Below are 21,676 nucleotides of genomic sequence, written 5' to 3' on the forward strand. Positions count from 1 at the left end.
AGTTCAGACACAACCTTTGCAGCTTTTAAACAATTTTCACTTTCTTCATTGATTTTACTATTCAAAATTGTATGCTCACTTTCACATACACCTGTAACTATAGCTATTTTATGCTTTACTTTATGAACATGTTCTTGGATCTGACCCATTCTTTGCTTGCATTCATTAGCTACCCTTTGTATAGTCTCTTAATTCGTTTCTTACACTATCTGAGGATTTCTTACAACTTTCCTCAACTTGAGAAACTTTAACTTTGAACTTTTCGTCAAAAGCCTTCAATTCTTTTTGTGACATCTTCTTCAGGTCAGAAGCGATTTTTTTTTTTTTTTTTTTTTTTTATTTTTTTTTTTAACTTAGTATCATTTTCAACTTTTACCTATGTAAGCTCACCAACTAAATCCTAATAGTAGTAACACACTGCTATTTAATCTCACTAACTAAACCATTTGAAGTATTGGACTGCTGATCAGTATTCCTATTAATAGTTGTATTCGCTTCATTGATGCTAATCATAAATGCTGCTAACATCTCCTTTATACCTTCCTGTTCAGTTTGCTTTACCGGCAACATATCGAGTGTGGCATCTGTTTATTTAGGTCACCCTGGCTCATATCAAATAAATCAGTATCACTAAAATCACTCTATCTATTGTTAAAAGAGCTGATACCATCTCCCGTAGTTACATCTGTTAAAACATTTTGGCCTTGTTTCTCTCCCACAATTGTAGATAACTGTCATAAACTAGGAAGTGAAACACAATTCATTTCTAATTCACCCATTTTTCTCTGCCCTTTAGTGCTTGTCTGACTGGCACTTCCATCAAACTAAATCACATCCTCTTCCTTCACAGCTACAGAATTATCATTATCTTCCATTTTAAAAAGTCTTTTGATACAAGCAAACAACAGATGAACTAAACTTAACTCACCTCTATTTGATGACTGTAGTCACAGCGTGCAAAAACTGCAGGTCTTTCCTCTGCCTCCAACTACACCAGTTCGTGGGCTATCATTTACTGCCAACACCGTCAGTGCAGTTGTTGAGATAGTGGCTGCCGCTACATTCATCATTCCATCTGCTAAATCCACACAGCTTCTTCTGTCATATCTACAACATCCCTTCTTCTTCTTCCCACCGTGGGGTTACAGTTCTCATTGCAGTGTCCTGCTTTTCCACTTTGTCATGCACTGTTCTATCCCATCTTTTGATCACTGTTCAACTCTGTTCATTTTCACATTTATTCTCGATCACAGTTCTCTTCTCTACAGCTTTTTATACTTCCCTGCCAATGTACCATTTGCGGTGGTGCAGTGCAATTCTGCTGCGTATGAAGTTCCACTCATCTTGTGGTGAATCTCTTCTCACATGCATGCCTCCCTGAAGCTACTAAAATACAGTTTTCAGCCAGAAAAAGCTATAGAAAAAAACAGCTGTATACCTAGAAACCAAAAGTTGCACTAAAAATTGTTTTGCTGGTGGAAGGTTAATAACAGTTAAATGAAAGTATTCATGTGCATAAAATTTCACTCTCTTATGGTAAGCACGCATACACCAGTTACTACCAAGCCTTACTCTAAGACGTACAAAGTCTGAAAAGTCCACAGGTACACATCATTCATAACCATATCCAGTTTACAGTAATTATTAGTTATCCTTCACTGATTGTTTACAAATGGATTGTTACTTTTAAAATAGCTCACTCAAATGTTGCTATAATCAGTCTCACATAACAAAATGTTCATGTTCGCGAGTAAGCAACAAGCCATGCAGAATTTAATTATTTAAAATATCACCAAAAGTTCTGAATTTCACACCGTGCATTAAATTGTACTCTCTACCACACTTTACGGCACTTCTCAAACATTTGGGTACCAAAATATCACAATATTAATAATTTTCATCAGAGTACCTGTCAATAGGTCTGATCACTATGAGCTCTATTCATCTTTCTACACAAAAGAAGTTCTGTTTCCCAAAATACATGTGAATATGCTAATTTCTGATTGGCAAAGAAACATCACAGCCAGTCAGAAAGCAACATTGAACCTACTCAATCCCTCACATATGCACAGAACCAATCAAAACATGTCACTAAATCAAAACAGTAAATAAACATAAATAAATTTTGAAAACCCACAAATATAGAATTACCTCCCTCATAGCAAAATTACTTAACTGAAATCACAATATCATTCCCCCAGTACCATAAACTGATGAAATACACTGCGTTTTGTGAAAAGCGCAACACCGAGAAGGAATCACCTGAATAGCAAGTGTGCAAGCAATACGTGATACATTGCATCGAGATGGGGTACATGTAGGCTGAGCAGAGCCCTCTTGTGTCAGTCTGACAGGGTCGGTGTTACGCCTGGTGTAGTTGGTGCAGAGCTGTCACACAATGTGGAAACAATACAGTGAGAGCCAGTATGCTGCATTGACGTCAAAGGGAGCCATATCAGCGAGTTTGAACAGGGCAGAATGATCAGTCTCCAGGAAACAGTGTTGACATACCGTGACATTTTGGCTCGCACAGGACATGCTACTATGACAGTGATGCCTGTGTGGAAGCAGTAGATAGAGGAAGGTCATACGCAGTGATGAGCAGGAAGTGGATCATGGAACATGACCACAGCATGGGATGACCATCATCTTGTCAGCATGGCCATTACGGACTTTACAGCATCATCCAATGTTGGCTTATCATTGGAACACTGCAACAGGTGGGAACTCGTCTGCTTCAACGGTTCTGCGATGTCTGCTGTAGTTGGACTGGTTGCATGCATGCCATTACGTCGGCTTCCATTGTCCAGAAACCACAAGCTCCTCCAACTGCAATAGGCTCTTGAACACCGCCACTGGGGTGCTGAGTGGCAACATGTAATCTTTTCGGATGTGTCCCGCTTCAGTGTGTCCTATAGTGATAGCTGCATACGTGTCCAGCGGTAATGTGGTGAACGCAACCTGGAGGGCTAGAGTGGCATAGCAGACAAACACAAGATGTGACAGTTTGGGGCGCCATTGGTTACAACAATCAATCTTGCCTCATACATATTGCGGGTGCTTTAAACAGCAACCAATACCTAACGGAGGTTGTGGAGCCTGAGGCACTTCCCCTGCTTCAGTCATCTCCACAGGCCACATAGGAATCTCCACAGGCTACATTTCAACAAGACAATGCCCAGCCACATATTGCGAGGAATGTACAGGCCTTTGTCGAAGAGTGAAGTATCATTGCTTCCCTGGCCTGCATATTCGCCAGACATGTCACCCATCGAACATGTCTGGGATATGGTCGGTCAGCACCTGGTGTGTCACAATCCTCCAGTAACTGGTGTCACAGATTTGTGGGCTTGGATACAAACTGCATGGAGGAAAATCCCTCAGGAACATATTCACAACCTTACTGATTCAATGCCACCATGTATAGCAGCTCTAATTGCAGCACACAGTGGCCGCACAACATCCTGAATAGTAGGGCTCAAAGGACATGTACAGATTTGAAAAGGTAATCATTTGTTGCTTGTCATGTACCTAATCTGTGGTATTAAATTAATTGAATTCATGCATTTTCTTCTTTGTGTTGCAGTTTCCACAAATGGTAGTGTAGTTAATAACAAATTTCATGGTATGAACGTTCCTCACAAGACCAGTTACTTGAATGTATAGTATAAAAATTTTATATAGAACATTATTTCACATTCACACCTTCATTACTCTCATAACTAAGCACAAGTATAATAGTAATCAATAAACAATTAGAACGTTAAAAAAACAGAACTGCAAATAAAAATGACAATATTTTGACTGCAGCTCAGACAGTGTCTGCCAGCTAGTGACCTCCACCAGATCGCATAGAAACTACATACATTCGAGCATCTGATTCCACTTATCCTGCGCGTGACTCATACTGCATGTCTGTTCACTGCTGTCACAATCTCAATAGGCATGATGTAAGGTGCTACGCCTCAAATGATTTCAAATTTTGCTAACGGAAGAGATTCACCAAATACTTTTTCAATATTCTCCACAAAGAAACATTGGTTAAATATGGAAAAAAGATGTTCCATCTGTGGGTGCAAGTCAGGAACTGTGGGGAATACCTGTCTACAAGTTTCTGGGTTTTGCTTTCCTCCCACAGTGGAACCAAGGAGGGAACGTTCCTAGGGTTGTAACAGTTGGCACTAAATTTTGGTCTGTCTAAAGAGACTGCCAGAGTCTCATGGCCACGGGCTGATAACTTTGGTCTTTAAGCTGAGTACCTGCCATCATGTCACCTACTCCAAATAAGTGCTCTCCACACAGGCACCACCGATCCTGAGCAAAGGTCACTTCATATGATGGCCAGTAGCTGAATATCTGGTGCCTGCAAATGGGAGATACGTATTGCTTGATATGCATGAGGAGGTGCAGTTCGGGCAGCAACAGAGTGATCCCTGTGCAGTCAAGGGGGCTATCACTTTAAGTGTACCTGAGGATCTCCCCCAAATTGTCTGGCTACCTTGCTAAGTAGTGAGCAACCCCCACCTCATGGCCCACACAATTTGTACAAAATTTTAAAAAGTGTGAGGACCAGACATTACTTAACTAAAATGTGTGATATAAAGTGAGAGTACAAAGTGGAAGAAGCTGATCAATATCCAATGAGTGAACTACGCTGTTGCAGGAAATCCGCCCTAGAGAATTAATCAGAGAGAAAAATTGTATCACAGGGAAGGAAGAAGTGCCTCAATAGCTTGGGCCCCTATGCTTGCCATGCACATACTCATAAAACAGTTGTGGGCTGTGTCGTCCTGCAGTTCTTATGTGTTGAGTTACTTGAATTCTTCACAAGCTTTTCAAATGATTGTGGGAATGACAATCCATATTAATATGAGTATACTTTTAGTTACAAACACGTTATTAATTGAAACTGGTAGAGCACTTGCCCGCAAAAGGAAAAGGTCCTGAGTTCGAGTCTCAGTCAGGAACACAGTTTTAATCTGCCAGGAAGTTTCATATCAGCGCACACTCCACTGCAGAGTGAAAATCTCATTCTGGAAACATCCCCAGGCTGTGGCTAAGCCATGTCTCCGCAGTATCCTTTCTTTCAGGAGTGCTAGTTCTGCAAGGTTCGCAGGAGAATTCTGTAAAGTTTGGAAGGTAGGAGACAAGATACTGGCAGAAGTAAAGCTGTGAGGACCGGGCATGAGTCATGCTTCGGTAGCTCAGATGGTAGAGCACTTGCCCGCGAAAGGCAAAGGTCCCGAGCTCAAGTCTCAGTTGGGCACACAGTTTTAATCTGCCAGGAAGTTTCATATCAGTACGCACTCCGCTGCAGTGTGAAAATCTCATTCTGGAAACATCCTCCAGGCTGTGGCTAAGCCATGTCTCCGCAGTATCCTTTCTTTCAGGAGTGCTAGTTCTGCAAGGTTCACAGGAGAGCTTCTGTAAAGTTTGGAAGGTATGAGACGAGATACTGGCAGAAGTAAAGCTGTGAGGACCAGGCGTGAGTCGTGCTTCGGTACCTCAGTTGGTAGAGCACTTGCCCACGAAAGGCAAAGGTCCCGAGTTTGAGTCTCGGTCGGGCACACAGTTTTAATATGCCAGGAAGTTTCATATCAGCGCACACTCCGCTGCAGAGTGAAAATCTCATTCTGGAAACGTTATTAATTGACTAATGTAATACAGAAGCTATGAAATGAGGATACACCTTTTGTGGAAAGGTAAGACACACTGGCAGAAAAACAGATACAGAAATCATGACAGTTCAGAAAGGAAGATATTCCACATTTTCAATCTGTCTTGGACTACCCCTATCCCTATAGAGTGGAGCTCCTGGAATGAATGAACATTCAAGTGGTACACTCCGGCCAGTCTTCATGTGGACCAGCCATAAAATGGAAGAAACTGGGGAAGTATCCTGTGGAGGCTCATCTAGCAATGGCATGGCATCTTTGGCAGCTGTGTCAATCAGTGTAGGCATTGGTTGTGCATGTTTATCTGGGGATTGTGTGAAGTGGTCAGCTGGTGCGTGGTGCAATGTGGGCAATAATCTGGAGGTGTCTGCTGTGCTGATAGGAGGGGCCATGCCCACAGTGTATAGGAATGTCAAATGCTCTTTTTCTTGTTCTTGGCCAGGTGTTAACTTGGATGGCAGAAAAGTGATCGGCCATCCTGGTGGGTTAGGAAAGCGATGGCAGCTGTTTTGAAACATGGCAATGAGAGGTGCATGCAGCTGTTTAGTGGCAGCAGAATAGACAGGGGAATGATGTCATCTTTTATCTTTATGAGTTTTGTCAGAGCTGTCCTGATAGCAGCAGCTCGATATGTTTCATTGCTGTTAACAGTGGGCAGTATCACTTCCCGCATGGCTGTCACCTATAGGTGTGAGCATCGTATGAACATGTTGTATGTCTGTAAATACTCTCATTCTTCATTCAGAATTGAGCCTCTTGTATGGACACACAAGTGTTGAAATGGTGCAGAAAGTCTGCTCAATGAATAGGCTTGGCCACATCCATGACAAACATCTGCTAGAATTTTTTCTTGAAACCCAAACACAAAGGTCAAATCATCTGAAAGTAGGAATTCTGGAGTTTTTTGCTGCCATTAGCCAGGATACAGTAGAATCTCAGGCTTCAGATTTTGCTGATGTGCAACTCTGAGTCTATTAAGTGTGTTCGGAACACACACATTTTCTGGACATATAAATGACATGATGTACCAATTTTTTGAGCTGTAGATTGTCGAGTTTAAATGTCAGGGAGAGTCACATATCCAATATTATTAAGGCATCTGCCCTCTTGAGAATGATTGTCGTTAGTCAATGCAATACTATGTGGAATGGAAGATCCTTTGTTTGCCTAGTAGAGGACTGCAGATATTGACAAGGGACATTCAATAAGTAATACAACACTTTTTTTCAGGCAATTTCAGTTGAAAAAAAAATGTGGAATTTAATTTGGGACATTGCTGAATATTCAAGCTTCAGCCCATATAGTTTCCTGGATTTCCAATAGGTGATGGTGCTAAATATAGCCTTCAAAATAATGCCCATAATGGAGGTGCATTCCAAGCAGAGAACTGTCATTGAATTTCTTTTGTTGGAAAGCTAGAGCATCAAAGATATTCTTAGGTGCTCGAAGAATGTCTACAGAGACCTGGCAGTGAACAAAAGCACAATGAATCATTGGGTGAGGTGTCTTAATTATTGCAACAAGGTAGTGTAAACCTGTCCAGTTTCTGTGTGCCAGCAGGCTGCACATTGGTGCAATGTTGGAAAGTGCAGACACTCTCATTTGAGGTGACTGACAGACCACAATCAATCTGGGAGTCTGAAGGGGTTGTTCTGTTTTATGTCCTCCCTCATGGTGTATTGATCAACTCTCAGGAAACTGAAGACATGACTTCAGTGTTGTGCATCGAAACAAAAATGCAGATGACAATGTCAAGGCCTCACACAAGTCTGCACATCTGAGAGGATGTCACAAAACTTCATTGGACTGTTCTTCCTCATCTAACCTACAGCCAGATCTCACAGCTTCTGACTTCCTGTTTGGTCCAATGAAGGATGCACTCCGCGGGAAGCAGTATGTGGATGATGGGGAGGTTATTTCTGGACGTTTGCCCTGACAACAACCAGTAGAGTGGTACCATGCCGACATACAGGACCTCCCAACAAGGTGGCATAAGGCTGTCATATTGAAAGGCTATTATGTTGAAAAAAAGGGTTTTGCAGGCAAAAGAGTGGGAAATAATATGGTGTATTGGAATTGTAAATAATACCAACCTGCTTTCAGAAAAAAAGTGTTGCATTACTTATACATTAGAGCATGTGCTGACATCATGGCGAGTGCCATGTTGTGCAGTAAGCTGAGGAATGCTGGGATCTGCTGGAAGTTGCCTGCAGTGTCATTGGAAAGTGCTGGCGTCACGCTGTAGAGAGTCAACTTGTTCTGTGAGTCGATGCTGCTCCCCTCTAGTGGCCTCTGGATCTATGGTCACAATGGGGCCCCACTTGCATTATCATCTAACAACAAAATATGTATCTGATCAGCAATGAGTAACTGTAAGTATACGTTTGAGGCATTAATTACAACTGCAGCACAAGTGATGGCAAAAGGCTACTAGATTATCCATAACTGTTTAAGTGTGGTTTCAGACACTTTGGCATTACTCACAAAGGGTCGAAGATGATGCCAGAATGCAGAAGGTGATCTGTTGCTGATAAATTCACTTGTCAGATCATGTTGGATTTGCAGTTCAACTGGTTACATGTCTAGCAAAGCACATTGTCCTTGAGATGCTTGTACCTGCACACCAAAGATGTGGTATGCATGACATCAGTCACTAACAAATAGGTGAGAGAGTCCAAAGTGTTTAAAGTCAGGATGAATTGCAGGTTATCATGTTATGCTATAGGCTTCAAAAGAAAGGTCCAGAACCTGATATCATAGATCTAGCTGTTCAGTCACGTACAGCGGGGTGGCAAATTTTCCACAAGGCATGGTATACATGATGCAGCTTTTTAGTGAATTGTCCATGAGCTGCATATGGTGGAAAGTGCAGACCATGTGTGAGAAATTTATTGCCACTGATGGAATGTAGTCACTTCCTCGACAGTACCAGATGAAGTACCAAACAGGTGACCTGATGAGGTGGCACACGTGGTAGTATCCATATGTGTGATGCATTTGTCATCTGCCATGGTCTTGTCTGGGTCACCACATGTGGGAGCGATCATCCACATTAATATATGTATATTTTTATATATAAAAACAAAGATGAGGTGACTTACCGAACAAAAGCGCTGGCAGGTCGATAGACACACAAACAAACACAAACATACACACAAAATTCAAGCTTTCGCAACAAACTGTTGCCTCATCAGGAAAGAGGGAAGGAGAGGGGAAGACGAAAGGAAGTGGGTTTTAAGGGAGAGGGTAAGGAGTCATTCCAATCCCGGGAGCGGAAAGACTTACCTTAGGGGGAAAAAAGGACAGGTATACACTCGCACACACGCACTTTCCATCCACACATACAGACACAAGCAGACATGAGGTGGCTGTATGTGTGGATGGAAAGTGCGTGTGTGCGAGTGTATACCTGTCCTTTTTTCCCCCTAAGGTAAGTCTTTCCGCTCCCGGGATTGGAATGACTCCTTACCCTCTCCCTTAAAACCCACTTCCTTTCGTCTTCCCCTCTCCTTCCCTCTTTCCTGATGAGGCAACAGTTTGTTGCGAAAGCTTGAATTTTGTGTGTATGTTTGTGTTTGTGTGTCTATCGACCTGCCAGCGCTTTTGTTCGGTAAGTCACCTCATCTTTGTTTTTATATATAATTTTTCCCACGTGGAATGTTTCCTTCCATTATATGTATATTTTTAGTTACTCACACTTCATTCATTTGCTAAGACAATACATGAGTTATGCAAAGAAGATGCACATTGTATGGAAACATAAGCCACACAGGTAGGAAAGCACAAAGATCATGTCAGATCAGAAATGGAGATCAGTATTTTGCAAATAATAGAAGACATAAGAAAATACTTATCAAATGGTTTTATCATTTTTTTGGATTTCTAATACTGTGGTAATTCCACCCAAAACAAGTAGTACTGCATTGCACATCATGTGACAAAAACTGTCAAAGAATGCAAAAATAAATATATAATATAGCTTCAGTCAGGACTGGCATGACCTACAATTATAGTATCTAGGATGAAGTTACAATCACCTTTATTTTCAGATGGAAGATGAATTGGACATGGAAGTGGAGTTAGAACGAGAACTTGCAGCAGAGCAAGAAGAACTCCTGGAGGAAGAGCAGCAAGAGGAACTACAGCGTGTTCTAGAAATGGAACTTGCAATGTCACAGCAACAACAGCAGCAGCAGCAACAACAAGAGATTCAGTTGCAGCAAGCCCATCCCACTCTCACTAGAGGTCGCTCTCTGCCAGCAGACTTCATGTTCACATCTCTTGATTCTGCAGCAGAAACAGGTCAGATTTCATCATAAACTTTTAAAAAAATGTAACTTGTGTGGCATTTTTAGTCTGGCATGATAACAGAGATTTTGTATGAACCAAAGAGTTTTAACACACAAAAAGCTAATCATTTCTTCAAAAATTAAAGAAAGATAATGTACCTACAGACTGCAAGAGTGAAGCTCTATTGAAATTAGTATTACTTCTTGCCAAATTATTAACAAAGACTTCCAGTGCTCCAGTGTAGACAATTCAGTGCAGACAATTAGATGAGTTGTAAAATAGTGGCTGCTAAGATGTGCTGTTACTTTCTTTTGAAAGTCTAGGGGTCTCCAATTTCTTGCTTTATGTGTGCATTAGGTTGTCCCAAGTCATAAGAGATATTTTTTTGTGAAATCAAATATGCATACCCTATATTTTTTTCTGTTTGGCCTTAATAACTCACATGGTAAATATTACTTTGATTTAATTACAATAACACGTGCTGACTCAATACCAAACACAAGTCGTAAAAATTTGTAAATATGGAAGGATTCTATAAGTTAATGTTTATTTATTAAATAAAACGCCAATATGTCCAGATCATGTTTATTTACTGTTTAAAATGTAAAAAATATTATTCTTTAAATTTTCTTTTCAAAGTAAACTTTCTGCATTCAGAATAAATCTTCTGATGTTCTTGTATACAATGTAATAAAAATTACTTTTGTTCCTCCTGAACCATGAAAAAACCATGAAAATCTTGCATCAACTTGACTGCTCTTTAAGCTGTATTGTTCACTGCCCTCAGCATTGAAACCTGCTTTCTGGCGTTTTGAAATGAAGCATTTTTAACCATATAATAGGACATTCGTAGAGAAAGCTGTCATCAATTTTAAGATGCTCTTCAATGACTTGTGTCTCGCTGAAATTAAGTTGTAGACATTTTTCTCTGAAATAAAAAAAGTGAAAATCACTTAACAAACTTGTGAAATAAACAGAAAGCTAAAGAAAGAACTTCTATATTTACTTCTTTAACTTACCATATAACTGATTGCAAAGTTCTTTCTTTGTTGGGATGTAACATTTACGATAAGCTGCTAAATTCTCATTAATTCAATTTTCAACCATTTTTACTTCAGTTTCTTCCAATCATAATATTTGTGTCACCTAGGAAAGTCCTTAGAAAGTCTTCATAAGTGGGTTATACATCAAACAATTGTAAAATGAGAATATCACAAGCTCACCAAAAATTTCTCAACTGTCAAATTCTCTCCTCATGAGATGTGCTTGCACCACTTGCTACTGTTTGCTAATGTCACAGTTGCATAAAGGAACATGTCACTCTGCTGTAGAGGGTTTGTGATTGTCTGCTGTGGACTGGATAATTTTTATTACTATCAATATTACTCATGTACTCATCCCTGGATCATCTTACAATGGTAATGGATTTGTCATCTTAATACAATGAAAATAAATAGCTTGAAAAATGTATATACACATAGGCTATGCAGTTGTGCTTTAAGAGATTGTAGATTGTATTTTATTGATCCTGTTGTCTACATACAGCTTATGCATAAGACATTGGACAAGTCAAGTTATAAATATACAGGCTGAAAGTAATTTCAAGGCATACATATTTAAGCTTACAATAATACACTTTACACGTAAGTATTTATATAACACATTTCATAAATTTAAATATTCTTCAATGGAGTAAAAGCAGTGATGCTGTAAATATGAATTTAGAGATTTTCCAAATGTATTGACCTCAGTGATAGCTTTTATGTTTTCAGGAAGTTTGTTATAAAGCTTAACTCCCATGTGAAAAGTACCTTTTTGGCACAGTGCTGTGCTGATTTGAGTCATATGTAAGTTTCTGTTTTGTCTGGTAAAGTGCTCATGTATATCACAGTTTTTTTGTAGTCTCCGGTCCTTGCCTATTACATTTAATTTAAAGAACAAAAGGGTTTCCATAATGTATACACATGGTAATGGAGGAATACCAGATTTCTTAAACAGGGGTTCACAAGAGTCTCTAGGCTTGCACCCAAACAAGATTCTAATGGCCCTTTTTTGTAGCTTAAAAGTGCTATTAGCTGTTTTAGAGTTTCCCCAGAAGGTGACCCCATATGTAAGACGAGAATGAAAGTACTCATGATATGCATTCAATACTGTTTTCTCACTACAGCATGATTTTAATGAACAAAGAAGATAACATGTTTTGCTCAGTTCTGCATTGAGATATTCAATATGCTTATTCCATCTGATGTTACTCTGCAGCCAAAGCCCTAAGAATTTGGTTTCAGTACTGTTACCAACTGGCTCGTCATTGATAGAGACTGATGGGATAAACATGTCCTTGTTAGGGACATTGTGGAATTTTAGAGCAATGGTTTTCTTACTGCTTATTACAAGCTGATTACTCTGTGCCCAGCTGCTAAGTTGTTTCGTGACCGTGTTTACTGTCTGCTGTAACTGTTCATCGTCGTCTCCTTTTAGTAGAATCGTGGTGTCATCTGCAAATATGATTGTTTTGTGTGCATCAATATTTAAGCTTAGATCATTTATGTACAGAAGAAACAGAAGGCGTCCAAAACGGATCCTTGGGGTACACCACATTGTATTTGTTTATAGTCAGATAAGTGATTAGATACAGTTTTTAGTTCAATATTTGTGTGCTTGACGCACACTGCCTGCATACGATTTGTCAGGAAGGAACTGATCCACTTGTTGGACAGACCTCGAATACCATATCTTTCTAGCTTTGATAGCAGAATTTTATGGTCCACCATGTCAAAAGCTTTTGACAAGTCGATAAAGACTCCTATTGTTTCCTGTTTTTTGTCCATCAGATTTAGGATGGAATTGATGCACTCATAGACAGCAGTAGTCGTTGACCTCTTATTTCTGAATCCATGTTGTTCATTACATAGGATGCTGTTTTTATTTATAAATTTCATAAGTTTCTCATACATAACTTTTTCCAGTACTTTAGAGATGCAGGAGGAAATTGTGATGGGTCTGTAGTTATTTACATTGTCTTTATCCCCTTTTTTATACACAGGAATAACTTTTAATGTTTTCAACACATCAGGGAAAGTGCCTGCCTGAAGTGAGCAGTCGCATAAATGTGTGAGTACTTCAATTAGGTTTGATGTGCTCTTCTTTAACATTGTTGCAGGTATACCATCAATACCTGCCGATTTGGAATTTTTTAGTCCTGTTATTGCTTTAGCTACTTCATCTTGTGAAACAGAACTGATGTACATTGATCCTCTACATGCACTTATTTTGTATTCATTTGCCTGGGTGCTCTTAAAGTTTGACTGTGACATATTTTCAGCAACACCTGTGAAAAAGTTGTTAAATGTGTTGGCTACTTCTAAGGGGTTTGTTACTTTTTTATTTTTATGTGATAGTGTTATATTTTTCCAAGGTTGTCTGTATTCTCCACATTCTTTTTTTATAACACTCCACATAGCTTTTGATTTATTAGCTGAATTATAAATGATTTCATCATTATCCATTATTTTTGCTGCTTTTATTACTTTTCTTAATATTTTGGAGTATTTTTTATAGTATGCGCGTACTACAGGTGAGGAATTTTTTGAGCTACATATTTCATGAAGTAGTCTTTTCTTCTGGGATGAAACCCTTATTCCCTTTGTGATCCAGCTGTTTGTTCTAGAGTTTCCCCGTATGGTTAATGTTTTCAGTGGGAATGCAAGTTCAAAGAAATGGGTAAATGTATCAATGAAAGTGTTGAATTTTTCATTTAGATCGTTCATTTTGTACACACCTAGCCATTTTTCTTTCTGTAATAAGTTGTTGAAGTAGTTCACATTATGCTGATTATAACTTCGATATGCTGTTCTGAAAGACATGTTGTTAATAATACTGCCTTGTACTTTTATGCCTAATATTTGAGCAAGATGATCACTAAAACCTGGATTGAAAATTTTTAGTGAGGTGTTGTGTAAACTCTTCTTGACTAGAAACTGATCAAGAGCTGTTTGGCAAGTTTCTGATACTCGGGTAGCTGCTTTTACTTCAGCCTTTAAATTGTAGGACGTTGCAAGGTTCAAAATGGTCTCCCTATTTCCACTATTCGTGAGGAAGTCAATATTGAAGTCACCACAGATTATCAATTCACAATCCATTTTATTTATTTTATTTAGCAATTACTCCATTTTGTTTAAGAAAAGTTCAAAATTCCCGGACGGTGATCGGTAAACTGTAGCAATAACCAGGTTGAACTGAGTAATTTTTATAGCTGCAATTTCATAATCCTTTTCGACATTTGCCCTAGCTAAGTCAGGTAGTGTAATAAAATCTACATTATCCTTTGTGTAAATTGCTACCCCACCCTGCTTGCTGTTTTTCCTGCAGTAGTAAGCAGCCAAGACAAATTTGTTTATTTTCGTATTCTGGATTAATTCTGGGTTAAGCCAGTGCTCAGAAATGCATAACACTGAGATATCATTAAGTTCATGTGTTAATAGAACGTTAATTTCATTGATCTTATTATGCAGGGATTGCACATTATGGTGATAAATTTTTAGTTCAGGCGTATTCACGATTTGGTAATTGGGAATCATATTTACAGCATCACATACCTCTAGTTTAAATTAGGAACGTCAGCAGTGTTGTATTTTCGTTCTTCTTTCTTGTTTATTTTGTTTTCCTCGCTGTTGGAAGGATGTTCAGGAAGCTGATAAATTGTTCTATCCCTTACAAGTCTTTCTTTAATTATTTCACTAACACGATCACAAACAAATCTTTTCCCTTCATAGTTCAAATGCATTCCGTGCTTCGTGTGCAGATTTCGATGCAGCTTGCTTATATCCAGTACATCGCACTTAGTGTATTGAGAACACAGTTTCCTTATTTTAATGTTTGTTTTCCGAATTTCTTTGTTTACACATGAACCATAAATCAGATCATGCCTATGAGGAAGTGTGGCAACTACTGTGTTTCTGCATTTATTAGCTTGTAAAACATTCTGTAGTGTTTTCACGCAAACCTCTGCTTCATTTTTTGCCACATCATTTGAACCCATTATACAGACGATAAAGTCATTTTCTTGCATTAATTTCGTCTGAGAGTTAATGTCTACAACATTTTTACATCCCGCTCCCGGTTTCACTACACTAGTCACTGCTATGTCGCAATTTTTCTCACGGAGCATGCTGGATAGATTCCTGCCATGACTGTCTGTTAGTAATAGTACATTACTCTTTTTCCCTGAAGATCTGTGTTTGTTGTTGGCATTATTTGAAAAAACGCTATTCATTTTTAGTTCACTGACTTTTTCAAGTTCACAATCATTTGGAGAGTCGTTATCACAGTCACTTGTTTGCAAAACATGATATTTGTTTTTTCCGAAAATGTGACAGTTTTAGCAAACTTTGTTGTTCTTTTTGTAGATGGAACACTATTTTTGTACGGCACTTTTACCCACTCGGACGATATATTACTTTTGTCTTGTATCACTTCACTTAGTGTTGGCTTCGATCGCAGATCCCGATTTTCTTTCTTGAGTGAGTCAATATCGCTTCTTAAGGAACTGACTATGAATTGTAAGCTATCAATTCATTCTTTTAGCGTTGTTATTTCAGTGTTACAATTCTTACAAACTCCCTTTTTAACAGCATAACTGTAACTATTTCTCAAGTTAGATTCACACACTTCTACACTCGCGGCCATATTGCCCATGAGGCCTTCTTCGTGTCATCCTCTCAGTCCACCTGAAAAACTGAGTCAGCATCCCCCACAATGAGTGAGGTGTTGTACTCACAAGAAGGACAAGATATTACTATCATGTGCTATTGATATTGGCACATAATGTTCTTGTAAAAGCATTACATTATTGTAATGTGATAAATTGTTGTAGTTATACCCTTTTGTTATTAACCACTGTTTTGAATCCTCTAAGTAATCTTTGATTGAGCAGTATGTATTACTTATGAAGAATGGTTTGCCTGCCTTTTTAAATAGATGTATTTTAGAAATCTTTTCCATATCTTTGGGCAATTTGTTATACAATTTTATTCCTTGATAGAAAATGCTGTATTGGATTTTTGTATGTTTCTCCTTAGTAAATGTGAGTCAAAACTGTAAGTTCAAACTAGTTCTTGCTCCTTGATTTGTTGGTGAAATTCTTAGTTATATTTATCCTGATATGCATAGCAGATTCGTAGGTGTACGCACTTGATACAGTATCCAGTTTTTTTCTTTTTAAAAAACAAAAGAAAAAAACAGTTCCTTACAATGAGCCCACATACTACTTCTAGTTATTAGTCTTATAGCCCTTTTCTGCAGATTAAAAGTTGTGTCTGTGCCCTGTGCCATCAAGCCCCAGAAGAGAATCTCCTAGCAAAGAAGTGAGTGCATGTAGCAATAGTATGTCATCACAAGACATTGGCTGTTGCAAACTGATGACAGAACCTTAAGAGCAAAGCATGCCAGTGACATTCTTTATGTCAGCATCTTTGTGAGTTAATTTCATGTTAACTAACAAGCACATCAATCCACAATAAAAACAAAATTTCTTTGTTTCAAGTCTTTTTGGTGTGTGGATTTTTATCCCTATACTCATTGGAGGTAAGAGAGGTAACCCAGCTATAAGAAACAATGTGAACTTGATTGTCTGAATAAACTGTATACACAAGATCACAAGTATACATCATGACAGCAAAGCCCAAAGATGTTAGCATTTATCATCATAGAGGCTTGGTGGACTATCAATAATTGCTACAGGTGTATTGAAAAGTTGACTCTGCCACCTTATGTTACAACAGCTCCAAATGATACTGAACATAAATAAAATCATTCTCTTACACTAAATTCAGTAATTCTAATAATACTATGGCTGTACGAAAATGAAAGTGGTTGAATTGGCAATACTTCATATTTTAATGGAAAAGATGAAATGGCCAAGGCTGACCACTTAAAAGTACATAGTCAAACAATGGAAACTCGAGGTAGGAATATCAACAATGTAGGAAAAGACAGATTGCTACTTACCATAAAGAAGACATGTTTAAGTTGCAGACAGGCACAAATAAAAGACACTTACACAAAGATTTCAGCCAAAACCTTCATCAGCAAAAGAGAAACACACACCATTCATACACACAAGCAAGTACACCTCATCTGCACATGATGGCCAAATCTGGAGCCATTCTAGCCTGAGCTGCTGGAATTGCCAGTCATTTGTGCATATGAGTCCCACAGACTTGAGCAATATTCTATAACTGGTCACATGATTTATTTGTAAGCTGTCTCCTTTGTAGACAGATTGCACTTCCCAATTATTCTACCATTAAACAAAGTTATTCACATGCTTTACACATGGCTGAGCCTATGTGATCATTCCATTTCATATCCCTACAAAGTGTGACACCCAAGTATTTGTATCAGTTGGCTGATTCCAACAGTGACTCATTGATACTATAGTCATAGGATACTATGTTCTTTTGTTTTGTGGAGTGCACAGTTTTACATTTCTGAACATTTAAAGCAGGTTACCAGTCTTTGCACCACTTTGAAGTCTTATTGAAATCTGACTGAACATTCATGCAGCTTCTTTCAGACAGTACTTTATTATAGATAACTGCAAGGTCATGAATATACAACATGAACAGCAGAGGTCCCAACACACTTCCCTGGGGCAGACCTGAAGCTACTTCTGCATCTGACAATGACTCTCCAGCCAAGATAACATGTTGTGTTCTTCCTACCAAAACCGCCTAAATCCACTCACAAATTTCACTTGATACCCCATATGATCCTAATAATGACAATAAGTGTAGGTGTGTTACTGAGTCAAATGTTTTCGGCAATCTGCCTTGATCCAAGGCTTCCAGTATGTCAGGTGGGAAAAATGCGCGCTGGGCCCCACATGATCGTTGTTTTTAGAATTGATGCTGGCTGGCATTGAGGAGGTCATACTGTTTGAGATATCTCATTATGTTTGAGCTCAGAATGTATACTAAGATTTTACAACAAATCAGTGTCAAGGATACTGGATGGTAGTTTCGTGGATTACTTCTACTACACTTCTTGTAGATGTGTGACCCATGCTTTTTTCCAGTAACTGGGCACTGATTAGTATAGGGGCTAACTTAACCACAAATTCAGTATAGAATCTGATAGGAATTCCATCAGGCCCTGGAGCTTTGTTAAGTTTTAACGATTGCAGCTGTTTTTCAGTACCACTGATGCCCATACTTATTTTTCATTCATGTTTTCAGTGGTACAACAATTATATTGGAGCAGTTTTCCTGTGTTTTCCTTTGTGAAGCGGCATTTTAAAACAGAGTTAAGCATTTCTGCTTTTGCTTTGCTATTCTCAAATTCAGTTCCTGTCTCATTCACTAGGGACTGGACACTTAACTATGGTGTCCCTAACGGCTTTTACATATGACCAAAATTTCTTTAGTTTTAGTGAAATATCACTCGACAATATTCTGCTGTGGTACTCATTGAAGGTGTCACACATTTCTCTCTTGACATCCACACATTTCATTCAGCATCTCTTTATCTATAGCCCTACACTTTGTCTTACACCTATTATGCAATAATCTCTGTTTCTTTAGAAGTTTCTTTACAGTGATTGTATATGATGGAAGTTCCCTCCCATTATGAACTGTTCTGGGTACATATCTATCCAGTGTATGGTCAACTATTCTTCTGAACTTGAGCCATAGTTCATCTACATGCTCCTGCCCTGTGCTGAAAGTTTCAAGTTCGTCAGTGATGACTCTACTGGTTTTTTATCTAGTTTACTGAACATATGTATCATTCTACTAGTTTCAGTTGTACTTTGGTAACCATTGATGCCACAACCATGCCATGGTCAATAGTTTTGATGTTGACATCCTCAAAGAGGTCAGGACTAATTGTTTCCATTAGATCCAATATATTTCCGTAATGAATGGCGTTCCTAACTATCTGTTCTAGATAGTTTTCAGAGAAGGCATTTAGTAATTTCTTTAAAGTCAGTACTGTCATTAGACTGTTTTTTATTTGCAATGTTACATTTACATGATCATGATTTTGGCTTTACAATGCCATTATCAAGTGTTTTAATGTTATACAGTGCTAAGATGGCATACTGTCATATTTAAAATACACTATTAGACACATTGTCAGGTCAATATTTCTGGTAAAAGCCCAATGTGTCTAACAGTGTTTTTTTTTCACTCAGTGATAAAATAAAGCAGTAGGCTTTTACCAGAAATATTGACCCTTAGACAATGTGTCTAATAGTGTATTTTAAATACGACAGTATGCCATCTTAGGCACTGTATAACATTAAAACACTTGAAAATGGCATTGTAAAGCCAAAATCGTGACCGTGTAAATGCAACACTGCAAATAAAAAACAGTCTAATGGCAGTACTGACTTTAAGGAAATATATTATGACTGGCCCCACATTATGGAAAAAAAAAAATTTAGTAATGTTTCACAGGAAGTTTTGTCTCGCCCACCACTAACAAAACTGTAATTCTTCCTATTAATTGTTGGATAATTATGTCTCCAATGATGATTACAGTATGACCAGGTAACTAATGTAGAAGTGAACTGAGCTTTTCTGTAAAGTTTTCAGTTACATCAGGAGATGAGTCTCTTGGGTGATAAAAAGATCCAGTTATCGTTTTGTGTCCTCTCCTGATACTGAGTCTTGCCAAAACAATCTCACATACAGCTTCAATTTCTATCCTGATGAATTTGAGTTTCTTGTCTACTGTGACAAATACACCACCTTCATTTCCCATTTGCCTATCCTTTCAATATACTCTTAAATTTTCCATAAAAATCTAACTGCTATCAATTTCAGGTTTCAACCAGCTCTCTGTACTTAGTATTATGTGAATTTCACAGCTGTTCATGAGCACTTCAAACTCTGGCACTTTGTTGTGAATGCTTCAACAGTTTACCATTAGGATTTTAATACTCACACTTGTGGGAGGTATTTCTTTCAATCTTACACAGTTACTTCTGGGTTTTCTACAGCTGTCATTATCTGTATTGGATAGAGTGCACCACATTTTGCAGTTGGTTGCACCCTGTTCGCTCAGTGACTGCTGGAATATCCTTTTCAGCATGTTGAATGAGGCCCCCAGGCATACCCACTGAGCGCACATAGTGTCCATTCCTGTCTCATGCTACTCCCTAAGAGCTACAATCATTCTTCTTCAAGATGATTTTTATGTGTTGCTTGTGTTGGTGACCAAAACTCTCATGAGAGACCATGACTGTCATGACCAGTCATCATCTTTTCCTGAGTCACTTTGTCTTCAATTTTGATACTTTTGCTATCAATTCTCTTCCAAAAACCATTTCTTGCATCTGCTTTTGTGGATAACAAAGGAGCACTTGCTTCAGGAACATAAAGTACATTTTTCAATTCAGCATTTTTTCTGGCATTATTCAACTGCTTCTCTCTCCCTCCAACAACGAATTTTGTATACAATACAAGGTATAGTTTATTTACATTGATGTGATTTGTGGCACCACTGTCGCAGTACTAAGAGTATACTTCAACACATTTATTGACTGAGGCACCAGAAATATGTATCAGAAGTGCAACACTCTTTTGAAATTGATTGATGCAAGTGTTACTAACTGTCTTGCTCAACACACTGTGATGCCCAATGGTGCACTTACGACAACGAATTTTCATATTGCGTATTCAAGATTGTTTTTAAAGATTGCAATATCTTCACTTTTACATCACTGAATTTTCTCCTTAGGACCATTGCATGCAGCAACCACAGTTGACTCAACTATACTTTGAATGCAATTCAGTCGTTCACAGTTTTTCAATCAAATGGTTCATACTTAAACTTTCAAAAGCAATCATTTCCCACTGGTCTAAATTGCCACTTTCTTTGCCTAGCGAGGATAAAACTTGACCATTTAAGATTCTTTCAGACAAAACATTTTTCTCATGCTTCTGCAGTCATCGTTCAAATCCACAAAAACCTTTCTTTCAGACAAAACATTTTTCTCATGCTTCTGCAGTCATCGTTCAAATCCACAAAAACCTTCTGCAACTTCACAGCATGTGTACTAATGTTCTCTTTGTTATCATGTTGAACACAGAAAAATGATTTGATCAGCTTGTGCAGCTGCTGTGTACTCATTTGTTCGAATCAAGCAAGTAACTTATCCCAAATTTCACTTGTGTGAATGCATGTCAGCACCAGCTCAGCAACAGATTTTCCTAGTCTGCATGCTAATAAACATGTCACTTTACAATGACTTTCAACCTCGGTTCATGTATTGCTAATGTTTCTGTGCTCACATGTTCTGCCAATTCAGGACACTTGTACATACTGTTAACAATATCTTCAGGTGCTTATGCTTGGAGCAGCATCACCACATACCTTTTCCATTTTTCCCAGTCTTAAGGTGCTCTGAGTTTATCCACTTCTATTTTTTAATCACTAGTGCCAGCTACCATTTTCATCAAACACAAAACAGTGGCCAGATTCACATTATTTTACAAAAAATTATTCACAAGTAAAATAAACATTTCACAACTGTTCACACACACTTTGGGCCCATGACCTATTAGGATTATTTATTTAAAACAGGTTACCAAAAATTTGCAAAGCTTGGTTCTTCAGAGATGTACTGACAACAATAAAATACCAAATACGAGGGTTGGAACTTTAATAGTGGCAACTATTTATTTATGGCTCGTACAAAATAGATATGT

At 38.3% G+C, this 21,676-nt stretch overlaps 1 protein-coding gene across 1 annotated transcript in view; it reads left to right on the plus strand.

Annotated features, from left to right (window-relative positions):
• Nucleotides 1-21,676, plus strand: part of LOC124593853 (voltage-dependent T-type calcium channel subunit alpha-1H-like) — a 452,274-nt gene that overhangs the window by 420,151 nt on the left and 10,447 nt on the right. Inside the window, exon 27 of the mRNA XM_047132201.1 lies at nt 9,725-9,977. Coding sequence (XP_046988157.1) covers nt 9,725-9,977 — 253 coding nt within the window. The remainder of the gene's footprint in view (nt 1-9,724; nt 9,978-21,676) is intronic.

The sequence above is a fragment of the Schistocerca americana genome, chromosome 2 (assembly GCF_021461395.2).
Source record: "Schistocerca americana isolate TAMUIC-IGC-003095 chromosome 2, iqSchAmer2.1, whole genome shotgun sequence".
Classification (NCBI taxonomy): Eukaryota; Metazoa; Arthropoda; class Insecta; order Orthoptera; family Acrididae; genus Schistocerca; species Schistocerca americana.